At 34.0% G+C, this 27,105-nt stretch overlaps 1 protein-coding gene across 1 annotated transcript in view; it reads left to right on the top strand.

The window, feature by feature from the left end:
* Positions 1-27,105, top strand: part of KIF6 (kinesin family member 6) — a gene marked incomplete at both ends in the record, with an annotated part of 170,230 nt that overhangs the window by 2,960 nt on the left and 140,165 nt on the right. Inside the window, 3 exons of the mRNA XM_081998055.1 lie at positions 1,358-1,432; positions 17,969-18,116; positions 20,835-20,944. Of these exons, the coding sequence (XP_081854181.1) occupies positions 1,358-1,432; positions 17,969-18,116; positions 20,835-20,944 (333 nt within the window). The remainder of the gene's footprint in view (positions 1-1,357; positions 1,433-17,968; positions 18,117-20,834; positions 20,945-27,105) is intronic.

Raw genomic sequence — 27,105 nt, 5'->3', positions numbered from 1 at the left:
CCGTCTGGAGGCCAGTCACTAGTGTAGTCAATACTGTTTAGCATTAATGACTTGGGTGATGGGACTGAGTGAAGCTTCATCAAGTTCACAGACAATATGAAACTGGGAAGGATGGTTGATGCACCAGATAGTTGTGTGGCCGTTCGCAGAGACCTCAAGAGGCTGGACAAATGCACCAACAGGAATCTCGTGAAGATCAACAAAGTGAAACGCCAGGTCCTTCTCCTAGTGAGGAATAACCAGGACAGACTCAGGGCTGACTCAAAGCAGGCTTGCAGAAAAGGACCTGGAGTCCTGGTAAACAAAAAGTTGAACAAGAATCAGCAGTACACCATTTGCAGCAAAGGCAGCCAACAGCCTCTGGGCTGCATTAGGAAGAGCATTGCGAGCAAGTCAAGGGAGTTGATTTTTCCCCTCTAGTCACCACCAGTGAGATCAAACTTGGATTTCTGTGTCCAGTTCTGGGCTCCAGCAAAGGGACACAAAGATGATTAAGGGACTGGAGGATCTGACATGCAAGGAGAGGCTGAGAGACCTGGGACTGTTTATTCTGGAGAAGAGAAGGCTCAAGGGGATCTTAGCAATTTGTATAAACACCTGATGGGGAAGAGGGGAATAAAGAACATGGAGCTAGATGCTTCTCAGTGGTGCCCAGTGACAGGACAAGTAATGGGCACAAATTGAAATACAGGAAATACAAACACTTTTTTTACTGTGGCGTGTTCGCATACTGGAACAGGTTGCCGAGAGAGGTTGTGGAGCCTCCATTGTGTGGAGATACTCAAAACCTGACTGGACAGACCCCTGCTCTAGCTGATTCTTCTTTGAGCAGGGGGGAATGGAACAGATAGTCCCTTCCAACCTATGATTCTGTAAGACAACTGCAGATATTTTATATAGGAAGTGACAAAACTTAGATTGAATTAAGTATCTACTTGTGACTTACAGTAACTGCAGCAGAATGAATGCAGTAATTACGAAAAAATATGAGCCTGGCTGTACTGTTGGGATGCTGTATTTGGTTATAGTGTAATCTATTTATCCAGGTTTCAGTGTGGTGCCAGTTACAAACACTGATTCTCTTGATAGATTTAAAATACGGTTTATTTTTTTCTAAGCCACATCATTTTATCAGAGGATTTTATTGTACAGATCTTGTCAAAGCAGCACTGTGTACAGCCTATTTATGTACAATAGCACAACGGCGTGCTGTGGTTAAGACTACAGGGAAAACATTGTACTAATGTTATGTAAGCCTAATGATGTAAACATTGACTATTATAAACACAAAGAAAAATGTATGAATCAAATAGTGTTTTAAGATTCTAAGCAATTATTATTTGCTTAATATTTTCAGATTTCAGAAGATTTTTGATCAAGAGGCAAAACAAGATGTGGTTTTTGACAGCATTGCCAAACCAGTAGCAGAATGGTACGTTGTTGATCTTGCGAGTAATCGGGGTAACACAGGGTCAAAAATAGCTTTCACTGTATTACTTAGAGGAAAGCTGGCAAGTGTTTGTCTCACTGTTGTAAAAGTGGGTTGATGTTTTAATTTTGTAAATATTGACATGTTTGAATCTAGGAGATATGCAACAATCCCCTGAGAATTTTATGTGTGGTAAGGTTCTGTTTTTAACTCCTGAAATAGCACTGCTACTGTTGCCTCTTTTGTTGCATAGGCATAGAAATCCACGTCTAATTAGTTTTTTTTTATTATAATATAAGATCACTTCATTGCTTTAGAAAAGTATTCCCTATATAGTTCTGTGAAGGGGTAAGTCTAATGAAAATCTTATCCCCCCATTTAGTTTTCATTAAGTTAGGGACACTCATGAATTAATACCTGGTGGAGATATTCTCAAATTTTGCCTCATGATTTTTGTCTTAATGTGTAAGGCAGTGATTTTGGCACTGATTTTGTTTTTCTCCTCCATATAATAAATAATACTCATATTTTAGAGTTTGCAAAGGCAAGCATTTAAGACTGACATAGAAGCCCTCTTCATTCATTGTGTGGATTGAATGCCACTGTGAACCAGGTAGATTTTCCAATATGCCATTCTTTTTGCTCAGCTTATGCCCACATTGCTGAAGTTAGTACTGGTTTTAGTGGGGGAAAAAATCCCACACTGGAGGAATCAGAATTTCTGCATAATGTTTGTTTGTTTACCAAACTTACTGCTCAGAATCTAAACTTGTAGCGAGTTGGGAAGTATTACTTTAGATACTACTTTTGCATTTGTTGTCTGTTGGTTTAAGCTATGCTTCTGGAAGTTATTCATCGGCCTATTGCATTGTCACGTGTTTTGCACTGTAGGAAAACAAACATCCCCAGCTGCACACTTAGTCTTTCTCAAATTGTTACTTGGAAGTAAAAATATACCTAGCTCTTTATAATTTCATTTTTTTTATTTTTTCCCCCCTCTATTTTCTTTTTAAAAGTCCCACATAAAGAAGGAGTGTAATTGACAGTGAAAGTGAAGAGCCAGTGAATTTGAAACTTCACTAGAATAAGTTAAATATGCTTTAAAAAAACTTTGTTATATTCTTCTTTCACCCAAAGGGTATTTCTTTGCTTATCTGAATTCATAACATACAGCTTCAGGTTAACTCATTTACTTAACTTCAAGTATTTCTGGGTTTAATGGCAACTGCAGAAAAAATTTGTTATTTGACTGTGCTTGGAAAGAGATGGGTTAAAAGTCTCATTGTTACATGCTATGGATTGAATTATCTTCAACAAAACCTCAGAGTATCAAAGCTAACTAGCAACAGACTGACTGATTTCGCGCCCCCCCCCCCCCCCCCCGCCCCCGCTTTGGAGTGTTTTGCAAGAATATGGAAAGGTTTTCCAGCTGAATAATTCACCTATACAGTGCTGTAATAAAGAGGAGGTGGTATTGTTTTCCTTTATTTCAGTGTTGGCTGATGCAAGATTTTTATATGTTGATTTGCTCCATTATGTAGACCTTAGTTTTGATTTTTAGATGTTTTTAAGTAGTTGAAAGTACTGAAATGCCCTTCAAAGCAATGGTGCTTAGACATACAATTGTCTCTAAATAGCTGAGTCTTTATCTTTAATGCCAAAATCGATTTATAAAAATCACTCTTAACTGAATCAAGACTATTTTGACTCTGAGTGTTATAACGTGTTAAAGCTCATATTGTAATTGAGGTTTGTATTGTTACTGATACTACTGAAGGATAATTTTGCTTGTGTTTTTACAGTAAAGTAGGCAATATGTGAAGTATGTTCTTGTTTCTCAATTGTGCCTGAAATTTATTTCACTCTATAGTTAATGACTTAATTTTCCTTTCCATTGTGGGACAGTAAGAATTGCCCTGTTACTCTGAAAGATGACAGTCTTTCATAGCAAAATGTGCTTCATGATTTGTTTCTTTCTAAGTAAACATTCTCCTGCAGGGAAAAACTGTTGAAAATGCACTCATTTCTGTTGTTGGAGTCACTTTACTAAGGGAACTGTTTTTGTCTGTGTATTGCCAGGGAAAAGAAAGTAGCAGGAAAGTATCAATGAAATAGTTCAGTAACATTTTGAGGCTCTTTGCCATGCATACTTACAGTCATAAGCAAATTCAGTTAAGGACTTGAATACTCAGGAAAAAAAAAATCTTGGGCATTGTTTAAACTAAAAACAGCAATGCAAAGTTCAGGATTCTAAAATATTTCTGGTTTGTTCTTGGATGGATGGAAATTGAATGCACCTTTTTTTCTTTTTTTCTTTTTTCCTTTTTTATTTCTTCTTTTTTCCATGTGTGTTCTTTGATGTTGAGCCACTGCTTTTCTCTCTTTAAATCCAGTTACATTGTCATCTTGCGTGTGGTTTCAGAGGCACCAGACATTAGTTCTTTTAATTTGATTCTTCAGTCAAAAGTGCCAGCCTCTGCAAAACATTATAAGCATGTGATTTGCTTCATTTTTTAATTACTTTTTGTTAATGATTGAGTCATCTCTTACTTGGTTTCTTTTTATTATTTGTTTGTGCTTTCCTCTTTTCCTTTTCATTTTAAATATATATTCTTCATTTTTTTTTGTGCAGAGCCAACTTGATCTTTAAGAAGCAGCACTAATTGTATTACTCTATCAAAAATAGAGAAAAAAAATACCATCCTTCTTTTACAGTTTGCTAAAAATTAAGCGTTGCTTTAGTCTAACAACAGAACAAGGTTACTTTTAGAATGCTTCAAATACTAGTGTTATGATGATGAATGCAATCAGAAATTAGGTAGAAAATCTTAGTGCTTTCGTTTAGTTTTGTTTTCAGTTCTAATATGGCCAATGCTTTGTGTTGATTTATTAAGGAATAACATTGAAAGTATTTTCTCTTCAGATGTATCATGCAAATAAGAAACAGCTCAGCTGTTCATAGACCTAATGGCAATCACCTGTGTTTTTTGAAAGATCTGATGACCTCCAGGATAATGCTTCCATTGCCACAAATTTTAGTTTCTTCTCGTGTGCTGTGTTTGTCCTAAGAATTAGCATCTGTAATATAGAAACTACTTCCCTTTATTCTTTTCTATTTTTTTCTGCTGCTTATTCTTAAAGAAAATGTAGTCAAAATATTTTGCAGAACAGGATAATTATAATGTTGACTATGTTTTGTAATGTCCCTCTTTCCAGATTTAGCAAATATTTCACCAGTAACTGAAAATGTTTGGAAAATATATTTACATCATTAGACTGCCTTGTAATATGAAGCCACAGGATGTAGACTAAACATCCTAATAGGACATCTCTAGCTTTACTAAATATACTTAGAGAAATCCAGTGATCATCCTTTGCTTTTCTGCTATTGTTTTTTTTTTTCTTCCTGTTTAAGTCTGTGAATAAGATGATATAATAAATGTATTTGGACCTGCTGTTTTATGATTTGTTTGGGTTTTTAATTTTTTTCTCTCTCACTAACAACTCAGGGATTTCTGTTTTACTATGTATTCAAGAAAAATAAAATATCTACAAGTTCCTTCAAACTAATGAAATTTCAGTAATTTGTAAAAGGATGATAATCTCTCAAATTGTGCTCTCCTTTTGACTTATCAAAGGTAGAGTAATGCAGAATGTGCTTTACTTTCACTGGCTTCCATAGGATTGTGGACTAATAATCACTTTGAAATTTGAATTATTAGATAAAAAATTGCTTGAAACGTGAAATCTGACTTAGTTTACAAGGTTTTGGAATAAATGATTTTATTTATTCCAAATAAGACAATCCAAATAAATTATGACCTCTGTTTTTGAACATCATATAGTAAATGAAATGAAGACATTCTTAAAAACTGTAGATTCTTATTTCTGAATTTTTTTATGGTTCTTCATTACTTTTAAAGCTAATTATTAGGGGCAGATAAAAGTCATATCTTTGTCTTTTTACAGCAAAAGGCACAATTTTATTTTGTTGGAAGGCCTTTTCATATACAATACCTTAGTATAAATTTCTCCTAACAAGAAGAATGTGGAATTAGTGGGGATATTCCTCTGATAGTACTTGATCTGCAGACTTTGTCATGCTTTGAAGTGTGATGCAATTTGCATTTTCCTTGTGATGTAGATCTTAAATTGTGAATAAAAAAATAAAATCCACATATCTGAAATCTTACAATAATTTGCTTTTACATAGGGGAAATTTATAGCTTGCTTTGTCATGGATCTTTTAGAACCTCTTTAATTCCAGTTCTTTTGTGAAGTTGTTATGCAGTCTTTGGCTTCATGCAAATGTTTGGCTTTTGGGGAAAAGACCATTATTGTGCAACTGGAATTCCAGATTATTTTTTCAATTCACTTTATTTTCTCTTTTGTATAATTTGAAATGCACAGTCTTTTTTCTGGATATTTAACAATATAATTATATATGTACAACATGTTAGACATTTAAAATAGTTTTAATAATGTTAGTTGTAAGAGTACAAACTGTCTGTAGGAAAATTTCAAACTACAACAGCAGGAAATATATGTGACAGGAGAATAGAAAAGTAAAAGTAATTAATGATTATTTTTTCATTATGTAATAGCCAGAACCCACCATTAAATTGGTTACCTGTTGTTTTGCATCTCAAAAAAAATTAAGAACATTTTCCACTCTAAAGAAATTACACCTCAAAAGAAGTGTATAGAACTCATCCTTTTGAGGGATCAAATAAAGCAGCGTTTTTAATGAGGAGTCCTGAAATGAGTACAAGTTCCTTACCTGTATCTCTCTGCTTCAGTGAGGAAATAATCTGAATTAAGTTCCATAGAAGATGGACTAAACTTTCATTCTTATTTGGACTCATCTTACCTGGGCATTCCAAAAATCTTGCTTATATCTGTGTACCTTCCTCTACTTGTGTCAAGTCTATACATGACACTTCCTATGAAGCTGTTTCACCACCCTTTTACCCACATTTCCTTCTCCTCTGCTCCTTCTCTATTTTTAGGCTTGTTTAGTGGAACTGCAGCATCTTGCCTCTGTATTTGTGGATATTGTTGGCTGGTGTGGCAGGTTGCTGCATGCTCTAATAGGAAGGGTTGTTTCCCATGCAATGAACTCAATGAAAACTTGTACAGTTTTGGTGCTGTGATGTCAATATAAATGTTAACTACTTAAGTTGTAATACAAAAGGATTGAATTATTAAAATGTTTTCATACCCTTGTGATACAAGTCAATTACTTGCTTTTTGTAGTCCTGGCACAATGACTTCCAACCCAGTTAAAATCTCTTGGTATCATCAAGCATGATACAATATTTGCTACCATGATCAAAGTTTTCTATAAAAACTTGTTAAATCTTCATGTTAATATGATTAAAATGAAGAATGCCTTGTAAAACAACTATGGTGTCCTAGTGGAAGGGGTTTTTTTGTTAAGGTGTAAGCATCAGGCCTGTAAGCACGTGGATTTTCTAGAGGATAGTCCTTGTTTACTAATTAAATGATAGGCTTGTATGAACAATTATTCATTCTGACCCGGTGAACAGGCATATTTGTGACACGGTGTGGGAATTAGTAGCTTGGCTTACCTGCAGGCAAACTTGCCTCACAGCTATATTATTGCTAATGTGGGTGATTTAAGCGCAAAAGACTTCTATAAGCTATATATAGTAAAAGGACACTTTTTTTTAATGTCAGCTTGAAACAAACGTAGCTTAAAATTTCCCCTAAATTGATAAATTGGAACAGTAATGCTAGCAGTTCTTTCTCAAAGTGAGTACAATTATGAGGCAATAAAAAGTGAAAAGCTTCGTTAATGTTTCATCTCAAACGACTATTAGTTGGTCATGATTATTTTGACTTAAATTGCACAGTTTAGATTTGTTCAAGACGACTGCTTATTATAGCTTATAGTTTGATAGCTTTGAGAGTATCTTTGTGTCATTTATCTTCTGCAGTGGTTATGATGGGATTCTAAATATATTTAGAAATCTCAATTAAAATAAGAAATTGTATTATACTTTTTTTTTTTTAGGAAAGCCCTTTTGAAATTTCTAAGGAAACTTGCTTGCACTAAGCTTTCAAAAACAGTTACATGCACATTTGGGAATTGGTGGTGTTCTTGAAAGATGAGACATTACCAAATTAGATTTGTTCCATAAATCTGGCAAAGGCATAAAGAAAAAAATGTCATGCTGAGATACTTTGTTTGTTTTAATTAAAAGAAATTTTAATCTGAGTTCCAAGTGATAGAAGATACCTAAATACTGAGTCTTTGTAAAGACAAATCCTCCCTGAAAACCTGTTTTCCAGATACTGCAAATTAAGTTCTTCCTTCTAATTATGTTAAATATCATGTCTGGGGGCTGGTTTTGCCAGTATTGTGTTAAAAAAAATTTTTTTTAATAAAATAACTATGAATTGAGGTTTTCTGAAAGAGAAAGAAGTGAGGGACATTAGTAAAATATGTCAGGTCAGCAAAAACTGAGAAGTGAGGTCTGACAGTATCCCAAGATCAGAGATCTTGGTGTTTTCTGCTTTTTCATTAATCTAGTATTTTTATAGTTATTGAATATTTGTTCCAATCACATGCCTTTATGTTACCAGTCATTTAAAATGAAGATGTCAGAACTCAAGTTAAAATAATAATATGAAGCTGAAATAAAATAACAAAATCAAAGTAATTAATTTTTAAAGCTGAAATGTTTCTTGGTCCCAGGATTTTCTTTTATCTACATGTAAATACTCACAGAATTTAGTCCTTACTTAATAAGGCCTTTTATTTTTTCATTTAAACATTTAGACATGTTTTATTTACTCATATTATAAACTTAGTAAAAACGTTTTACTTTGAACTTTGTCATTTTACAACAAAACAATAATAAGAATTACAGATGACTTAAATGCCTCTACTTAAATTATCTTTTTAATGCTTTTGAAGACTGAGAAGTATGTCTTGCAATAGGATTTAAGTGTCAGAGCAAGCAAATCTTTTTGCTTAGACTTCGTATTCCTCGTTGCTGTGATGGCTTTTGTTGTTCTGGATAGGCTTCGTTTACTAATTGCTGTGACAAGATTTCCACGTTGTCTGTAATACCTGCCAATGTAAAAAATTTGTGAATAACGTTGTTACTATTTCTCTGTCTTTTCCATAATGAAGTTTGGAGTTACACAAAAGGAATCAGGGCATTCTGACTTCCCGAAGGAAGACTGTCATATTGGCATTTATGAAACTGATGCATTGAGACTAGTCCCAAGTCAAGCAGAGTTTGTAGCAATTTGTAGCATGTTTTCAGGGACTAATAAGGTCTGTTTACTTTTTCCCTCTTCCGCTGATGAGTCTGTGAATTATGCCTACTGCCAACAAATTAGAATAATTGGGTCAGAAGAGATCTCTGTGGGTTGTCTGGTCCAACCTCCTGAGTAAAGCAGGTCTAGTTCAAGGTTAGATCAGGTTGCTCAGGCCCTTGTCCAGTAGAGCTTTGAAAACATCCAAACATGGGGATCCCAGAACCCATATGGGTAGCTGTTCCAGGGCTTAACTACTCATTGTGAAGAACATTTTCCTTATAGCCACTTGGAATTTCCTCTCTTGCAACTTGTGACCAATGTCTCTCGTCGTACCACTGTAAGCCTCTGAGAAGAGTTTGAGTCCATCTCTGTAACGATCCGTTGTGTAATGGAAGGTGGTAATTAGGTACATGTATAGCTTTCTCTTCTCCAGGTTGATAGAAAACAGCCCACTTGGCTTTCCCTTGTATGTGATGTGCTTCAGCCTGAACTAACTTCATTCTGTCAGGCTCAGTCCAGTTTCTTTCTGGCATCCTTCTACTGCAGAGTTCAAAACTGGACACAGAACTCAAGGAGGAGAGCTTGTTTTATTTTTTAGCAAATTTTCATGGTAACTGTTCTTTTTGATTCAGCAAAACTAGTGTAGCAGCAGGGGAAGCAGAGTTCTTCACTATACTTAGGCACAAGCCTGCCTGAGGTCTTGTTAACAATGAGCACAGAAACAAATGAAAAGTTCTGTGTCCATAAACTTTAAATAGAACAAATGATCTTCACTGGAAATTAAAACAAAATGTAGTCAGAAAAACCAACCACAATAAAACAACCTCAGTCTGCTTTCAACCTCTGTCTGCTGTCTCTGGGCTTTATACTGCTATTTATAGTCTCAGATATTCAAGGACAAGTACTGAATGATATTTTAAACTGTAGTAACTACACATAAATTGTCTCTCACTTGAGGAATTTCTCACTTGAGGAATGTTAAGCAGTTGTAAACATAATGTATCTATCAAATTAAGTGGAATTGCTTGCATGAGTTCTACTTCTGTATCACACCCTATATTTAGGAATTGGATATCTTTCAGGCATGAGGCAAGTCAGCTGAGTGACTGAAAATGCCAGTACATAACTCTGTAACAGCCATTTATTTAAATAGGGATCTAAAGCGAATTTTTCAATAACAATTAATTTCTCACACTTCATGTTTTTAAATCACCACTAATTATGAGTAAGTTAGAAGGTGCAAGTTAAGTGATAACTGAGTAAGAAAATTTGAGGGGAAAAAAACACATGGCCTTGCTCTCCTTTAACTACATTCACATATGAATCCATACTAGAAAGAATTGTTCTATGCCTGAACGAGAGAAGTATTAAAATGAAGAGTATTTCAAGTTAATTGGAAAAAATATTTTGTAGAATCTATGTTGTGAGTACATAAAGTATTAGAAGTACTTTTGATACATGCAGATATATTTAAATACTGTAGTGTGTTTAATTACACTAGCAAAAATTCTGCATCAAATTGTTCCATGCTTTGGATCCCACTTAAAACTCAGTGAGATTATTGGAAAGTTGGTCGTTGACTTGAATAAGCTTTGGATCATGGTCTTACTTAATGATACTTTGCAGGTGGACAACTCTTTCTAAACCTCTTCTGGTTATTTTAATATTCTGGGTAGAAAAATACTGAAAGTATTGCAATTTCAGTCTCAAAGATTGTCATTGTGTGAGACTTCTTAGTTGTCTGTGTCATAGCTCGGACATGAAAAATTTTTGGTTTATCCCATCACATCATGCTAAATTAAATTGCTGTCATAATATATGGTTAGGTTTATATAGCAGTGTGATCAAAGTAATCTTAGTTGTGTGCACAAACTACCTCTCACTTGGAAAACATGTGCTTTTAATTCTGTGCAATATAGAGGACATATTCAATACTTAATTTGTGTTTAAAAAGAAGGTGCTGATTAGCTGTTGTGTTTCTAAAAACCAGCAATAATTTTTCAGTGTTTAACAAGAAAAGAAGTGTTCTGTTCTTTGAGTAAAATGTAAGAACAGATCTAAACTTTTTCTACATTAAAATCATCTTGTGCGCATACAATTACATTAGAAATTATACTGCAGAATAAAAGGATAAAGAGGATTTAGTACTGTAATAAAACAATACTTTAATTCATAGATTATTAGTTGTTTGCCTGCAATTAATGTTATTATTTCATTAAAATTTATATTAGCTGTTGTTACCATTTTCTTGTTGGTTTATGAATATTTCCTTCTTTTTTTTTTTTTTCCTCTGTCTTATTCTGACTTTCCCAGGAAACCTTTGTTGTATAATTTTAGACTGTTTCATGATACCAACTTTACTAAACAGAGATGCTTATTACATAAATACTTGTTGATAAATTCAGAATACTTAGCAGGTAATCATGATTTTGCTTTAAAATGACTATTCTTACAGTAATTAAAACCAACAAGACTAAAATTTATCATCCGGTGCACACTTACATATGTCAAACATAGTCATGTAGATGTACATATTTCAGTTTCAAATTATTGTATCCAGCAAACATTACAATTTTTTCATTTACACAGCTTTGTGATATGTGAGTCTTCATATGGTTTGACCAGATGTACTTTCACTGAAACACAAAAATAAGTATACAATTTAAATACATATGTTTACCAATTATTGACAAAATTATTAATTGTGCTATAAAATCTGGGAAATCTTAATATTCTGGCATAATAAGTTAAATCGAAAGTATTAAGATTCAATTTGTTTAGTTATTCTGATATATCTTGATTTTCAGAGCTTGCTATTTTTGGTCCTTTCTTGGTACTCATGAAACCAAGATCTCCTACATGTTAATAACAAGGTATGAAGACAGCTCAATATATTAAATGAGATTGAAATATGATTGTTTGCAGAACTGCTATAGGTCTGTGTTTTCCCAGAAATGTCATCTTTTTCTGGAAATCTTATCCTTACAGAATTTGAGGTCTTGGGTTATTTTTTGAGACTTCTTTACATGCAGAAATTCAGACCAAGGACACTTGTCCATATTCAGTGGATCCTGTTGTTCACAGGTACAAAGTCCAACATGGCACATGACAACTTAGGTTTTTCCTTTACATGTTTAAGTTGGTCCCTATTTTCCAGATAGGAACATGGCATACCTGGTAGTAAAGTAGTAGAAGCAAAGCTGAAACAACAAATTATTTGTTAGAAACTGACTGTTTTGTATCTATTTTTCTGTATTTGTTCAGTTTAAAGCTAACCCTAAATATTTTTGTGGGAAAAATTGATATGCATTTTACTATGTAAAGATTGATTTATGTGGCTTGTGATGAATAGCACTTTCTCTTCTTTTTATAAGTCTATCACAGTGTTACAAATATATGCCTGCATGTTTTAGCCTGTAAGGAAAATGAGCTATCCAAATTTCCTAACACAGTGAAACAAATGTACAAATTTATACAAGTTTTAGTCATGGTATTTGAAAAACTTATTTTAATTTGTAGTAGGCTTTATTGCTCTGAGCAAGGTATTATTAAATAAAGAAGGCCCTCCAGGAACTCTGACAATCATAACAAAAGTAAATTTGCTAAAATATACCGGAGACAGATTTATCCAGCAACATTTTAGCTAATCTGTCTGGAAGTAGTCCGTGAACAGGGATCTATACAACATTGCATAAGTTCATGAAATATCTTTTCAGCAAAGCCTTTCCTTGGATTATGTGTCTTTGATGTGTTTTGTTTGAAGTAGTAAAGAGACAATTTATTCAAACAAAGTCTTTCCTTAACCATGCCAAAACTCAGCTTCCTGGGAGAAAAAAAAAAATGCAAAGTTCTGGATATTCTGATAACACTGAGGGGGCATGACTGAAAATATCCTTTTAGTGTATGATTTTTATGTATGCTTATTTTGAAGTCTTCACAAGACTATCATCAATAACTATGTCAACCTGTGTACTTTCAAATACTAGGTTTGAACAAAAATCCCAAAGCTTTGTTAGAGAATCTGAAGAGCAAAGATGCAGACTTTGCCTGGGTGAACTGACATCTTGCAAAGCAGATTTTGCAGAATAGGCAAAAAAGAGCTGCTGATTCTCTACTGTCTTTCCCAGTAGAGAATCAGTTCCACTACTGTTGGGGAGAGCTTTAATTTGTAGATGAGAATCGTCAGGGATCCTTTTGGTGGACACTGTTTAGAAAATACACTCTTGTCATCTCATAATTGATGTTGCCAACTTTTTTAGGTACCTATTGTGATTACATGTTGTGATGAAAGGGAGAATGTGTGTATTTTTTGCTCACTATACTGTTAGCATCTGAAAGACCCTTCACTTTGTCAAGGGTAATTCTGCAGTGTAGTTTGTTTTTTAACTACCATTTTATGGGTGGCTAAAGAGTTATGAAGATTTCTATGTTTTTATTTTCCTAAAGGGATTGTGCATCTTAGGTTGAAAGTAAGGTTGAAAACAGTAAGTACATATCTTAAACTTCCTGAGTATTTAGCAAATAGATATTGGTTTAATTGATTTATTGATTGACTAGGTATTGGTCCACCTACATATATTGTTACCATTTCAGTGTAAAACTCCTTGGTACAATGAACTAAAAATAGATTGATAATGTTTGGTATTACTTGAAGTCCTTAGGAGTGGAAAAAGAGCAAGGTCTATCTTTAGCAAGTATTTGCTATGATAATAGTTTCGCCACAAGCCTCACTGCTAAAACATTCCCATTGATTCCAAGAGAAGTTCATTAAAAGAAGTGTGTATTACTAGTATCAGTCATGGATTTTACATTACTTAATCCATGTAGACTTTATCACAATCAGACCTTCAAAATTGACATTGACTAATATTCAATATATTATACCAAGACTAGGGGTTACACATCTTCAGTTTTGAAATTTGTTCTTTCATAAAAATATATGTGTACACATAAGTTTTAGTTCTGTTTAGTTCATAAGTTTCTTTGTGAACCAGCTATTACAGTAGAGACTTTTCTTTTTCAGTGTGTCTTCCCATCTGCTCTTTTCAGGAGGCGAGATCATAGTCTTCAGCTTGCCTCTAAGCCAAAGGAGCTCCTTCAGTTCTGCTTGAACTCCTACTCCCTTGTCTGTTATAAAGGTGGTTTTCTTCCTAGGCTTAGAAAGGGAATTTGTTCTTCATCCTGTGCTTCGCTCTCGGAGGGCTTTGCCAGCAGTTTCACTGATATTATTGGTAGTCCTTCTTCCTTACAGGCTTCCTTAGCACCTCAAACAGGCTTTTCTTAAATTGACTTGGTTATTACTTTTAATACACTCTGAATGAAAGAAATGAGTACTGTAAATATGGACAGGATTATTATACACACATACATAAAGAAGATTGACTTTCATCTTGGATTTTGAAGTGGAACTCAACTGTGGAATCATAACCAGCACTTTAATATTATAGTGCATCTATGCAATGCAATATTAATATTAGCTATAACTACATTGGACTGTGAGAATACATTATTGACACTGATATGTTCACATTTTCTGAACTTGCAATGTTTTCTGCAAAACTGTTCAGAGCTGTGCTGATGCACTGCAATAAATATAAGAAATATGTGAATCAAATAACACAAAGAAAACTTACTGACTTATTTAGCTGTTTTGACAGTATATGGTATGTGACATTTTATTCTGTGTTTACGTGTGTGGTGATCCTAATTGACAGCTTTTTGTGAAGTACAGGGACCTCAAGTTAATAGTTTGCAGTTATACCTTTACCACTTTTTTTAGACACATTGCAAAACACACCTTTCTGCAGGAGCCATGTCACAGTAATTGAAAATATATACCTTTAACAACTTTAAAGAAGAGAAGGAGTAAAAAACTTAACAACCCTAAGTTCTAGATCTGTAAGAGCGAAAGAGCAGAGATGTGGAAGCAGAAGAGCAACTGTGTTGGGTCAGAGCAAAGTTCCATCTAGCCCAGTATGTTCTCTCTCGCAGGGACTAACAGACAATGTTCAGGGATAAAAAAAAATAACAGACCAGTATAAGCATATAGAGCTACTTCCCTGCTGTGGTTTAACCCCAGCTGGCAAAGAAGCACCACACAGCTGCTCGCTCACTCCCCTGTGGTTAGATGGGGAGAGAATCAGAAGGGTGTAAGGGAGAAAACTTGTGGGCGAGATAAAAACAGTTGAATAGGTAAAACAAAAGCCACACACACAAGCAAAGCAAAACAAGGAATTCATTCACCACTTCCCATTGGCAGGTAGGTGTTCAGCCATCTCCAGGAAAGCAGGGCTTCACCATGCTTAACGGTTTCTTGGGAAGACAAATGCCATAACTCTGAATGTACCCCCCCCTTCCTTCTTCTTCCACAGCATTCTATACTGAGCATGACGCCATATGGTGTGGAATATCCCTTTGGTCAGTTGGAGTCAGCTGTCCTGGCTGTGTCCCCTCCCAACTTCTTGTGCACCCCCAGCCTCCTTGTTGGTGAGGTGGCGTGAGAAGCAGAAAAAACCTTGCTTCTGTGTAAGTACTGCTCAGCAGTAACTGAAACATCCCTGTGTTATCAACACTGTTTTCAGCACAAATCCAAAACATAGCATCATACTACCTACTATGAAGAAAATTAACTCTATCGTGGCCAAAACCACATTCCCCCAAGTATTGTGTTAGCCTCTAGTTGTTTGTGGTTTAGGGACTTTCTGATTTCTCTGTGTTTAGTAGCCCTGAGAGAATTTTTTTGCTTTCATGAATTAGTCCAGTGTCCACTGAAGCCTGTGTGAACTTTTAGCATCCAAAACATCCCATTGCAAGGAGTTTCACAGCTTAACTACATTTTAAATGAAGAATCATTTCACCTTGCTTCTTTTGAATCTGCCATCTCTGAGATTTTTTTGATACCCCATACCTTCTGACAACTCATTACTGTCTTCAATATTCAGATACTGTGACAGTGGGCACTAGAAATTCCTAAGATAGATGCATGAGGTGTTTTATAATAATAATTGTTTTGACTTTTAACATCTGGAATCTAAAATCTATATATACCCTGTGTTTGGGTGTTTTGGTCTTTGGGAGCAGATGTTCACTGTAGTTCCTTTCAACATCTTTCTGTTTTAGTCTCTGACATCCTACTGTAATGGATTAAAATAAGCAATTTGACAACTACTCAGAACTTCAAATAAACTTTAAGTTGGAGAACCATTGCATCTCTTGTGATGCCAGACCAGCTGCCATCTATACATGGTTCTTTTCCTCTTATGCAAGGGTTGTTTGCATAAGATGAAACATTATTTGTTTTTATTTTTTAAAATCTTAGCTTTTTTGTCACTATTTCAATAAATAAGACCCACAAGAATAATTTTAGCTTTTCTTTTTCTTTAGCAAAATTAGGAGGTCCTTAAGCACAGTAAATCAAATCCAAAGTAGATTTTGCTTCTGATGAGTTTTGTCAAGAAAATAGTTATTTCTTGATTACTTTGTTTTCAACTCTCCCTTCATCTATTTTGCCAGGAGATGCTGGATTTGTGGTAGAACAATTTTGAGATGGATGAATCCAGGAAACATTTTGTAATTGACAACTGCTGAACAGAAAAAGCTTGACAGTCTAATCTGATTACTTTACCATATATCCTGTCAACTATAGACTCTCATGAGTTCTGGTTTGATTTGCCATCTGAATATTACAGTCAATGACTGATTTCATTACTATTTAATTTGTGATTCTAATAATTTTTTTATAATTTTATTAAGGTTTTGTTTGCTTTTACAGACAAATGAATCATTTTTACCTCATTGTTTATAGACTTTATTATTGTTAAGTGTAAAATCTTGGCACTTAAAATACTTTTCAAGTTCAGGGTAGTTCAAAATAATTAAAAAGAATTGGAATTAGAAATGTGGAAATAGATTTTTGTGTCTTTTGAGACAGCTGTACATGGAAATGTGTGATAGTCAACTGTGAGTATCAAGAGAAATTTTAAACATTGGATACCTGAAATTCTACTTTTATTGTCAAGGGAAAAATTAAATGTTATATTTATATTTAAGACATCAGCCCATCAAAGGGGTCTCACCTGAGAAAAATATTACTCTATCTTCATGAGGAGTGCAAGAAATTTTGCCATGTATTAATAAGAAAAAAATTTGCTATATTTGCATGTGAAAATACTTCCTTCAGATTGTACTGACTTATCGGTGGTGGAATCTAGATGACCATAGAAGACTGCGTTTTATTTGTTGCATTAGAAGCCCTCTCCTTTAGAAAAAAATCAGGACCAAAAATCTTGAAATACATTGATTCTCAACTTGAAAATTCTGTTTAGTCAGCCATGGCTCCTGAGCTGTATGCCAGCTGCAGCCGAGCCCCATGTTTTCTCCATGGTGTGCAGCTGTATCACTGTTATTAAGGTTATCTACTGTTTGGTGAAATTCAGGTGGACGTTAACAGTGAGAGTGCGGTGAACTGGAGAAAGATATTTGAACTAGACTTTTGTTAGGCACTTCTACAAATAGAAGTAAGAGGTGTGAAAAAAGGTCACTGAGTCTTGACTGTCATTTTAAGCTATGCCATTGCCTAGCTACTATCACTGTTCCAAAGAAGCTTCTTGTACAGACACAGTTCTAACAGAAAAGTTTGCTTTTGCCAATGTGGTTTTGTGTGTTTTCATAGTAAATTAAGATTTTACTACACTGATATAAGCAGAGATTCTCCTGCATACCCTTATCCAAGCTAGGAGTAGTCTGATAGTTCAGTATAGTAGTATTCTCAGAATAAAAAAAGACCTGATATAACAGTATCCTTACATGAGTTTCTAACCAAGATAGTCTTCTCTGTTTGCAGTTAATGAAGTCATATGTGAAACATTTCTAGATTCTTTAGCTGTAATGTATCAGTGATCACAATTCCTGATACCTATAATCTTTTAAGAGACTAAATGTCTTCCTTGCAAAAAATCATCAGTCAAAGAAAAAGTATACAAATATAATGTAAATAGTAGTAAAAATTGTCAACTAATGATGATACTGAATAATAGGGTAAGTCAAGGCATCAAAACGTCCTTCAGTTCCAGATAAATTCTATTGAATCTAGAATACATATCTTGAAGTGCATTCTTGTATTACTGAAGACAGCTACTATGTAATTAAGAATTACTCTTAATTATATTTTGGTTCTATACAAAGTTGATAATGGAAAATGTGTTATGTCTTATATATTAATTATCTCTTCATTTTTTTATTCCATAGTGTTTTGGCAGGGTATAATGGTACTATCCTTGCATATGGTCAGACAGGCAGCGGCAAAACCTTTACCATCACAGGAGGAGCAGAACATTACAGTGATCGAGGCATCATTCCCAGGACTCTATCTTATATTTTTGATCAATTGCAGAAGGTATGGGACATTGTTTTCTGTTTATTTATAATGTCTGGTTTACAAATACTTAACTATATTGCAACGGGCTGATTTTATAATAGTGTTAGGGGAAGCCCTAAAATTAATGCTGAAGAAGATACCTAATTTGACATGATACCTTATGCAGGAATACAATGGTAATAGTTTTGGTTACCTGTTTGTTGCAGTAGACTGAAAATAATGGACATCATTGGAGGGTTTTTCTGTAGTTTTAAAAAACGTGCTAGTTGTAGTTGGTGCAACATACATTCAGATCACAAAATTGGTAGTCCTTGTCTTAACTTACATTAGCTCAACTCTGGTTTTGTATCTTATGCATTGTATCACACACATTTCATACAAAAATTGCTCTGATTCCTGTGTTCAGGATACAGTGATTGGTATTCCAGGTATAAGAACTTTTTTCTAGAGGATGGGGGGAATGTATGTGTATGTGTTAAGTTATAACCAAACTGTTGTAGAATTATTTCAATTTGACACTTTGTATGCAATGAAATGAGGGCATAAGTGAAAGGATGTGCCAGAGTAAGCACACTGATGATTGCTCATTAAGTTAACGAGGAATATAATTTTCTTTTAGTATCTGTAATACTGATATGAGTGAACACAGTTAATCATTCTGATGCTTTTGTAACTGCAGGAGGCAAAAGTGAAGAGAGGAGTCTGGTGTAATATGTTTTGTCTCTTAATTTATTCTACCAAGCCTATGACTCATTTAAGATTAATCTTCACATTTTAGCAAAGCTATTTAATTAAACAAATTTGAATATTATTTGACATTAATGTCAATTGTTACATTGTACTGTTATACTCTGTCATTCATCTAATACAGGATACCAATTCTTACTCATAAGGGTCTATGTCTCAGTCACATGAACATGCCCTGTCTGAGTACAGGTTAACAATATTAAGTAATTACCTTAGCTCTTTCAAAGTATGGCTTTGGTAGGTATATGTACACAGCGTATTATAGGTCCACAAAAGCTTACTCTTGTGGGAATGGAAATGAAAAAAAAAACCCACATGATCATGTTGCCTTTGACTTTATGCTGCACTCACACGACCCCATGGAGAACTTCTGTTGGGGAAGGCAAACAGTTTCATGCTGCAGTTGCCAGCAATGTAAGTGTCAACACACCAACACTCTTTTCTAGTGCTTATTATGTAATAAAAACAAAATAGGATGAAAAACAACAAGTTTATTTGCTGCCTTCTTATCACATAGTTTCTACAAAAATAAAAAAGTTTGTGTTTCCATTTTCAGACTGGGTTTTGGATCAAAAGCTCTACTTAATTATGCTTATAGGGATATTTATGCCTGCCTGCTTCCAAATCTTTGTGTGTGTTTTGTACATTTTCTTTCTCGGTGCATCTTAAAACATCTCTTCTTGGTATTTTATCTTTCCACTTGCTTTTCTTTTCATACCTTTCCCTTGTTTAATTTCTTTTTATCTACAACTGTGCTTTGGAAAGTGCTGACGTAGTGGAGAAGAGTCATCTGCCTCTTAACCCTAAGTAGGATGGAACAGGAGAAAGTGAATTCAGGGGCACAAAATGAAGAAAATTAAAACTTTTGAAGCTCTTACTTGCACTGAGACAGTGCAATTTGAAACCAAGGAAACAAAACTTTTTACCCAAAATGAGAAACAAATCAAGCCTTTTGTTTTTAATAACATCTTCTCTTAATTTATTGGTCAGAAATTCTCCTATTTCCACAGCTTCCTGTTTGAACAGTTCCTTACTACTTTTTTTCCTTCCATCTGTAGTGTATCTTTTTAAATATTGTCCCTTGAAATAGTGAACTGTTATCATCAATAAAAAAAAAATTTGGAAATAACTATTCAATGAAAATATCAATATGAAAATCAAAATATTTTGCAAAACAACTGTAGTGTATTTGATTATTAAGCTGCTACTGTCAGTGTGATATGAAAGCTTTCACAGTGGCTTCATCTGCTGAAAAGGAGTGACTAATTTTCTTTTATTTTGGAAATCATAGTCCATTATTTTGAGGTTTACTTTGTTTGGATTTGGCTTTGGGGCAGGAGAAAAGTCTGTCTGCAAAACCCAGTTGTGTTAAGTTACATTTTGGCAATGTATTATACAAAAAAAATGAGGGTTACAGAGAACAGCCAACATCATATACAGTGCTTAAATGTTATGATAGAGAGTGGAAAGCAGTATGTCACAGATGTTTCTAAATTAAGTAAATCTCTGATTTATTTTTGTTGTCGTTGTTCCTTTTTTTTTTTAAGCATAGTCTTTCTATCCATAATATGAGGGTTTACCTCTTTATAATAACATTCTTTTTTTGTCCTAGAAGTGAAAAATGGCATGTTGCATGGTTCTGTAAGCAGGCTGCCATGTTCTGTGTATACAGACTTTTCTGGATATAAGGAACCGATAAAATGCAGACTAAACTCATGAACATGGTGCTGTTTTGGGGGAATTTTTGTTTTGGGTTTTTGTGTGTGTGTGTTTGGTTTGGGGTTTTTTGTTGTTTTTTCCTTTTTCTTCTTATGGTAACAGAAAACATAAAAGTATCACAAACTGAAGATGTAAACCATACCCAGGAAAAGAAAGAGAGACAGTGAAGAAGAAACATAAAAAATGTAGTGAGAAATTTGTCCTCTGATCTAGCTCTGATAGAAGTAGAGCTTCTCTTTATAGCTCTTCCTTTTTTCTTTTCTTTTCCAGGATAGCAGTAAAGTGTATACAACTCATGTTTCCTACTTAGAAATCTACAATGAATGTGGCTATGATCTGCTGGACCCAAGACACGAGGCCTCCAGACTGGAAGATTTGCCGTAAGTAATAAAACTGCAGAGAATCATCAAAAACAACAACAGAAATAATTTTCATAGGTCCTGTTGCTTTGTTTGGGGACTTTGAAACTGTGCTACTGATCTCAGTGTTAACTAACTTAAAATACTTTTTCTCAATTTTATCAACACTGTCTAAATTTTTTCTGATTGTATATGTATAGAGGCTAGGGAAACTAGATGGGAGTAACTGGAGGTGAAAATATTAAAAATGTATATTGATATTATGTGGAAGAGATCTATGGCAGCCACTGAAAACAAGAGAAGGTATACTTGTTTTTCTCATGACAGCCTCTCTTTATACAGTATGCGTGTGTGTGGCAAAGACATATGTAACAGGCAATATTTCCTTGCAACAGTAGGGAGAAGAACTCCCTGCTTGTACTTGGACCTTTTCCTTCAAGCATTATTTTTCTAGAATAAGCAATTATGAAATAAGGTAAGTTACGCGTAGAAAAGGCCACAGGAACTCCAAAAGACAATATATTTACTTCACCATGGGTGATTGTTACAATAGTCTTCATTGATAAGACACTAGCACCCTACTAATACTTGGACAAGGGTGGTAAATAAAGGTTTGTAGGTCACGAACGCGTATGCCTCATGAAGTTAAAGATTTTATAATTTATAGGAAATCCAAATCCTAGTTTCTAAGTTTCTTCTGAAAAAATAGTTTCTAGTCTGTGTTAAATTATTCTTAAAATAATTCAACCAACAGTAAATATATATAAACAAGTGAGTTATTGACTGCTTGCATTTGCAAATGCCCTGAAGTAATGCTGGGAACCATAAACTTTCTCCCTCAACGTGATGGTGACTGAAACATGTAAATAGTGATTAAATTACTGCTGATACACAAGCAGGAAACGGACTGAAAACTGCCAATGGAGCAATAAGAGAAAATCAATAGAATTTTATATCAAAATAGCTAATCATGTTATGAACATATTTAACCCATTTTATTTATTAAAAAAAAAAGTTGTGTTAAAATATAGCTTTCATTTTCTACACAATATGTGGTATCTAGGACATATATCCATAAAAAAAATTCAGAATTGATTCAAGCTAGGCTAGAGATAAGGAAGGCAGCAAACAAACTCCAAGTATGAGTCTGGGCTGTAAGTCTGTTTCATTGCTTTGCTTTCTTCATTTGCAAAATGGAATTATTTTTTATCACTTTATGACACATTTGTGCTATACAGACTGTATGTATTTACTGATGTCTTTCATGGAAAAGTTTAGGAATGTAATTTGATTTATTAGCTGCTTCCTGTGCTATGCAGAGAAAAATTTTAAGTCAAAGACTAATTTAGATAATAATTTAATTTTTGTGTGCATTTTTACAGGTGCAGATTTTTTCTCAGTTGTATGTAAAAAAGAGTCTGTTACACTTTTATTCAGCTTATTACAGTTAATGCTATTAAGTTATTCAAATTTATTAAATTATTAATGCAATTTATTTGCAATATTTTATTTTAACTCATTCCATTTATTCATTTTATTAAATTGAATTCTTTCAGGTGAACTAAATCGAATTTAATTGCAAGTTTATTTGAAACAGTTATTTGGGGGTCATATGCCCTGGAAAATATGTCACTTTTTAAAACTAGGTTCTGAATGTTTACTAATAATCATTAATTTTAGAATATCAAAATTGGTTTATGTATGCTGATTCAATTCAGATAAAGAATAACTCCTTGTTATGTCTTAGTCTTTTTCAAAGAATAAAAGTTGACAGATAATTTGGTTTTGAGGTAGGGATAAAGCACACTGGGATAATCATAATTACCTATAAACTTACGTAGTGTATACTACTGCAGGATGGTTTTTAGTGAAATAAAATAAATTTTTCTCTGCAGAGTAACCAATCTTAGTAAGTGCCTAATGGCTTTACTGTACATGGTCATTATTGTTTCTTGTACATCATTTGTCAAAAACATATGTAATGTACACTAAAACTATACCTTCACCACTCATATTTAGCATTGTCTAAAAATATTTAATTAATAAAATATTTTTGTTTATTTTTAAGATAGTAATTTAATTTAGGGATTCAAAATTGAAAAATATGTAATGGTATTCTGAGCTAAAAAGGGAGTACAAATTGCAGGAAAGGGTAGTTGCATCATGTCCTGGTTAATTAACTGTATTTTAGTTACTTGGTTAATTCTTGTAAATGACAAAGTACCTAGCAGTTACATGTAAGTAAACAGTAATCACATATTTTAAAATATATCAGGTGTTTCTTACCCAATATATGTTTAATTTTTCAGACAATTTTATGTGCTTAAGACCTTTTAAAATTTTAGTGGTAGTAAGCAAAATACAGAGTAATCTAACTGCCTAGTTTGTTTGAAAGCATGTATTTCATGAAAATATTAAAAAGAAAGTATATTTTTTGTACTTTAAAAGGGTCATGTTACACATAATTTCCTGTTGACCTCTACAGTGGATCATCAAGGTTTTAAGCACCATGCAAAGCCAAATGCAGGTTTCCTATGCTTGGGTAGATATTAGCAGTCTGTGCTGATATTCTCCAAAGTGTATAAGATGGACAAGAAAAGTTTTGAAGAAATGTGTTATTTTAGAAGAGTAAGCAAAAGATCAGTTAGCCTCGTAAACTATGCGGATTGTTTTGGAACAGTATTGTTATCCATATTCCTGCAAAAGAAGGGTATGCAGTTTGAATCAAAGATATGTACTTCTGCCTAGCAAACTTTATGTTAATGACTTTACGTTATCAGTTCAATGGAAGGAATAAACATGTCATGGCATTCAGGTAATAAAAGTTATGAAAAGCACAGAACAGACTTGTGGATAGTACTTAAAAAACAAGACATTAAAATTGTATTTGATGTTTAGGGCAAAGTGAATAATAAAAATTTTTAAAATTGCCCATTACTGCTAATCATTGTATGATTAGATTTGGAATGTTACCTCCTGAAGTCAAGGTTTTTTGTGTAGCCATCGTTTGTATATTCTGAAGGCTATTAAATTTTCATCTTAATGAAAAATTAACTGCTTAATCATTTCATTAGTCTGCCAGATGAGAAGGGAAGAGACTCTCATAAAAAATAACTATTTTTCTGGAAATAAATTCCTGACAAATGTGTGAATGTAGTTCAAATATGTATGTTTTTCTATATCTATGCATACATAGATTAATATATACAATTACATAATTATTTATATATGCATATGTAGAGATATTTATACATATATTTATTTATACATATACATATAATGTATACATACGTATCATGTTTCTAATGGGTACAGATATTTATACATGTACTAAGTTTGGTTTTCAAATACCACTGAATGTCTATTTTCACAGGGGAAAAAAAACACTTTACACAATGTTTAGTTGTAACAATATTAATGTAGCCCGTAGAAGATATCATTAGGTATACCTTAATGCTTCATATACAATATGCCTTAATTTAGAATTGTAACTTGTTTTGCTTACTCCAAGCTGACAGTGTTTTAATTTTGTCACACTGTAGCTGAAACACAGCATATGCAGATGCAAATGCATCTGAAGAACCTTACTTATTAGAATGCAAAAACTGAATTTAATATTGACAGTCTAATTCTGGTTGTAGCTGTGGAGAGTTCCATATTTATACAAGTTATGATTGTTTTCAAACATGTAAAAAGTGTAAAACTATTGCTATAAAATATAGCTGTTAGAAGACTATTTGAATTCTTACTGCCATCTCTTGTTTTCATAAAAGATTTGCAGGACTGTTCAAATTGGGAAACTTTTTCTGAAGCTCTTCATTTGCTCTAAGGTTGTGTAAGATGCTTTCTCCTCTAACAAGTTTTCTGTTGTACAGTGTATTTGTAATTTGTATAACTCCATGGTACAGAATCAAAACAATTTCACTTTTGTTATAACCTACCACTACAAACTCTTCATAACTAGTCTGTATTATTTATGAAGAAGTAAGAATTTTCTTGGCACTGAACAGTAACACAAAAATAAAGACTGTGGTTATAGAACCACTAGTCATAGATTTAGTCAGGATAACCAACAAGTTACTGCTTTACTTGTCCAAACCATGGCAGGTGACACTCTTGCTTATGAAGGCAAACTAAAATTAATGTTATTTTGCCTCAAAATGTCAGTCTTCAAACTCCAGTAGTTGAGGAGCTACTTCACAGGGATCTCAACCATTAATCAGGAGTGATGTGGCCAGGAGAAGATGTAATCTAAAGTTCCAGCCAGCATAACTGAGTCCCTATTTTTGTGTGAAGATTCTTTAAATTCCTCTGTGATAAGGGAATGTATAAGATTTAGTATGATGTTGGCTGACTTTTTAAAAACAAACAAACAAAAAAACCACCGGCTAATTCATATTGAATCTTCTGAGAATTCATTCACAGCTTATGCTCCAGAAGGATGAAGTTTATTTGAACTATAGATTAAGTGAACTCAATTCCATAAAAAGGAAGACAGTTTAAGCTAAGAGCCAATTAACTTCAAACATCAGCAGTGATACATGTATCAATATATATTAGTTACATGCAGAACTGTTATGTTCCATGGAATCAGTGTAAAATATATTCACTTAAAATAAAAAAATCTGTAACTGAATATTGGTTAACTACCTCAAATGAGTTTTTACTCCTCTGTTTCTCCGCTGCCCTCCAAGGGCTTTAAGAGTCGCCAGCTACTGACATGCAAAGCTAAACTAGCTAGTATAACAATTCCTGTGCTGTTTAACAAAGAAGGGGGAAAAAAAATGGCTAAAGGAATAATTTTCAATATAAAGGGAATATATTTGGTTCAGTTTGATTTTTTTTTTTATGCAAATAAACCTGTTGCTTATCTCCAAGCTCAACTGTGTTAATGTCAGCTCTCTGCATTTTCAATGGTTGTACCAATTATGTAATCTAGAAACTGGCCACCATCTTCAAGAACTATATTTTCAATGTTCTGATAATTACCAGCACTTTTAGATTTCTAAAGCCAAAAATAATATTAGCTCACTGTTTTCATGTGAAATACAGTCTTTAAAATGAATAGTGTTCAGTATAAGTGTTAGTACTGAATACTAAAGATTAGGACAATACAAAGGTTTGTAAATTTAAGCTTTTCTGTTTGTTGAGGAGACAGCTGAAAACTGTTCTGTTCTGAATCATTTCCTTAAAGATTGTTTTGTTCATTACAGCTCAAACAAATTACACTTAAATGTGTAAAATAACTTCAGCATACATTATATATTGTTTATTCCCATCCAGATTTTATGTTGATTTGTTTCTTGAAAACCAGTAGGAAGAAGTCAGTGAAAATTTTCTAAGGTGACTTTTCTAAAGGCATTGGATGGGTAAATTAATTAAATTCAGATTATTGCTGTGCTGTTCAAGGCAACTTTACTTTTGAATATGAAAGTATTATTAACAAACATATTTTTTGTGTGTGAGATTATGGCAGCTGCCTGCAAATTCTAACAGATTTTATATGTTTTGTATATGAACCACCAATCTCGTTTCAGTTCCGACTCCTTCTTTTGCAAGGTGGGGTGAGGGGGCAGAGAGACACTGTTTGGATCTCAGTAAGAAAGGCCATCATCATCATCATCCCATCAGATTCTTGGCACCCCAAGTTCATGCAGCATCAGAGCCTGAATGGATTTCCCCATGGCGCACTGTGCAGAGCAGTGCAGATCCTGTCCACGGAGAGAAGCTCTCCCTTTTGGTCATTATATAATTTCCTTAAAAGAAAACAGCTCCATTTCTAAAAGGTCTTCTCATGAGAAATTCTTTTGGCATTTTTTGTTAAAGGCAAGGCCATGCAGGTGGTGTGACGACCAAGTGGGAGCTGCCTGCAGGCTCTTTCATGACAATGACCTGGCTGAACTTATCCTGCAACCGAGGGGTCTGTGCAGCACAATGCAGGCCTGAATGTCACCCTGTGCATGCAGCACAGCACAGGCCGCACCTGCTTAACTCTTAAGTGGATCACTAACTCCTAAACGTGCAAAGTCTTTCAGTCAGTATCAGGACACTCCTATGTCTGTGAAGTGTAGGACAAGTAAACTGTGTTTTTCTTGTCTCACATGTGGAATTCATTGGAGACGGTGGGAAGGATTTCCTATCACAGTATGTTGTATCTGGAAAACAGTCTGCACCAATACTTA

The sequence above is a fragment of the Phaethon aethereus genome, assembly GCF_964289735.1.
Source record: "Phaethon aethereus genome assembly, chromosome: 3".
In the NCBI taxonomy this organism is placed as follows: Eukaryota; Metazoa; Chordata; class Aves; order Phaethontiformes; family Phaethontidae; genus Phaethon; species Phaethon aethereus.
This window is presented reverse-complemented; position numbering and strand designations above follow the sequence as displayed.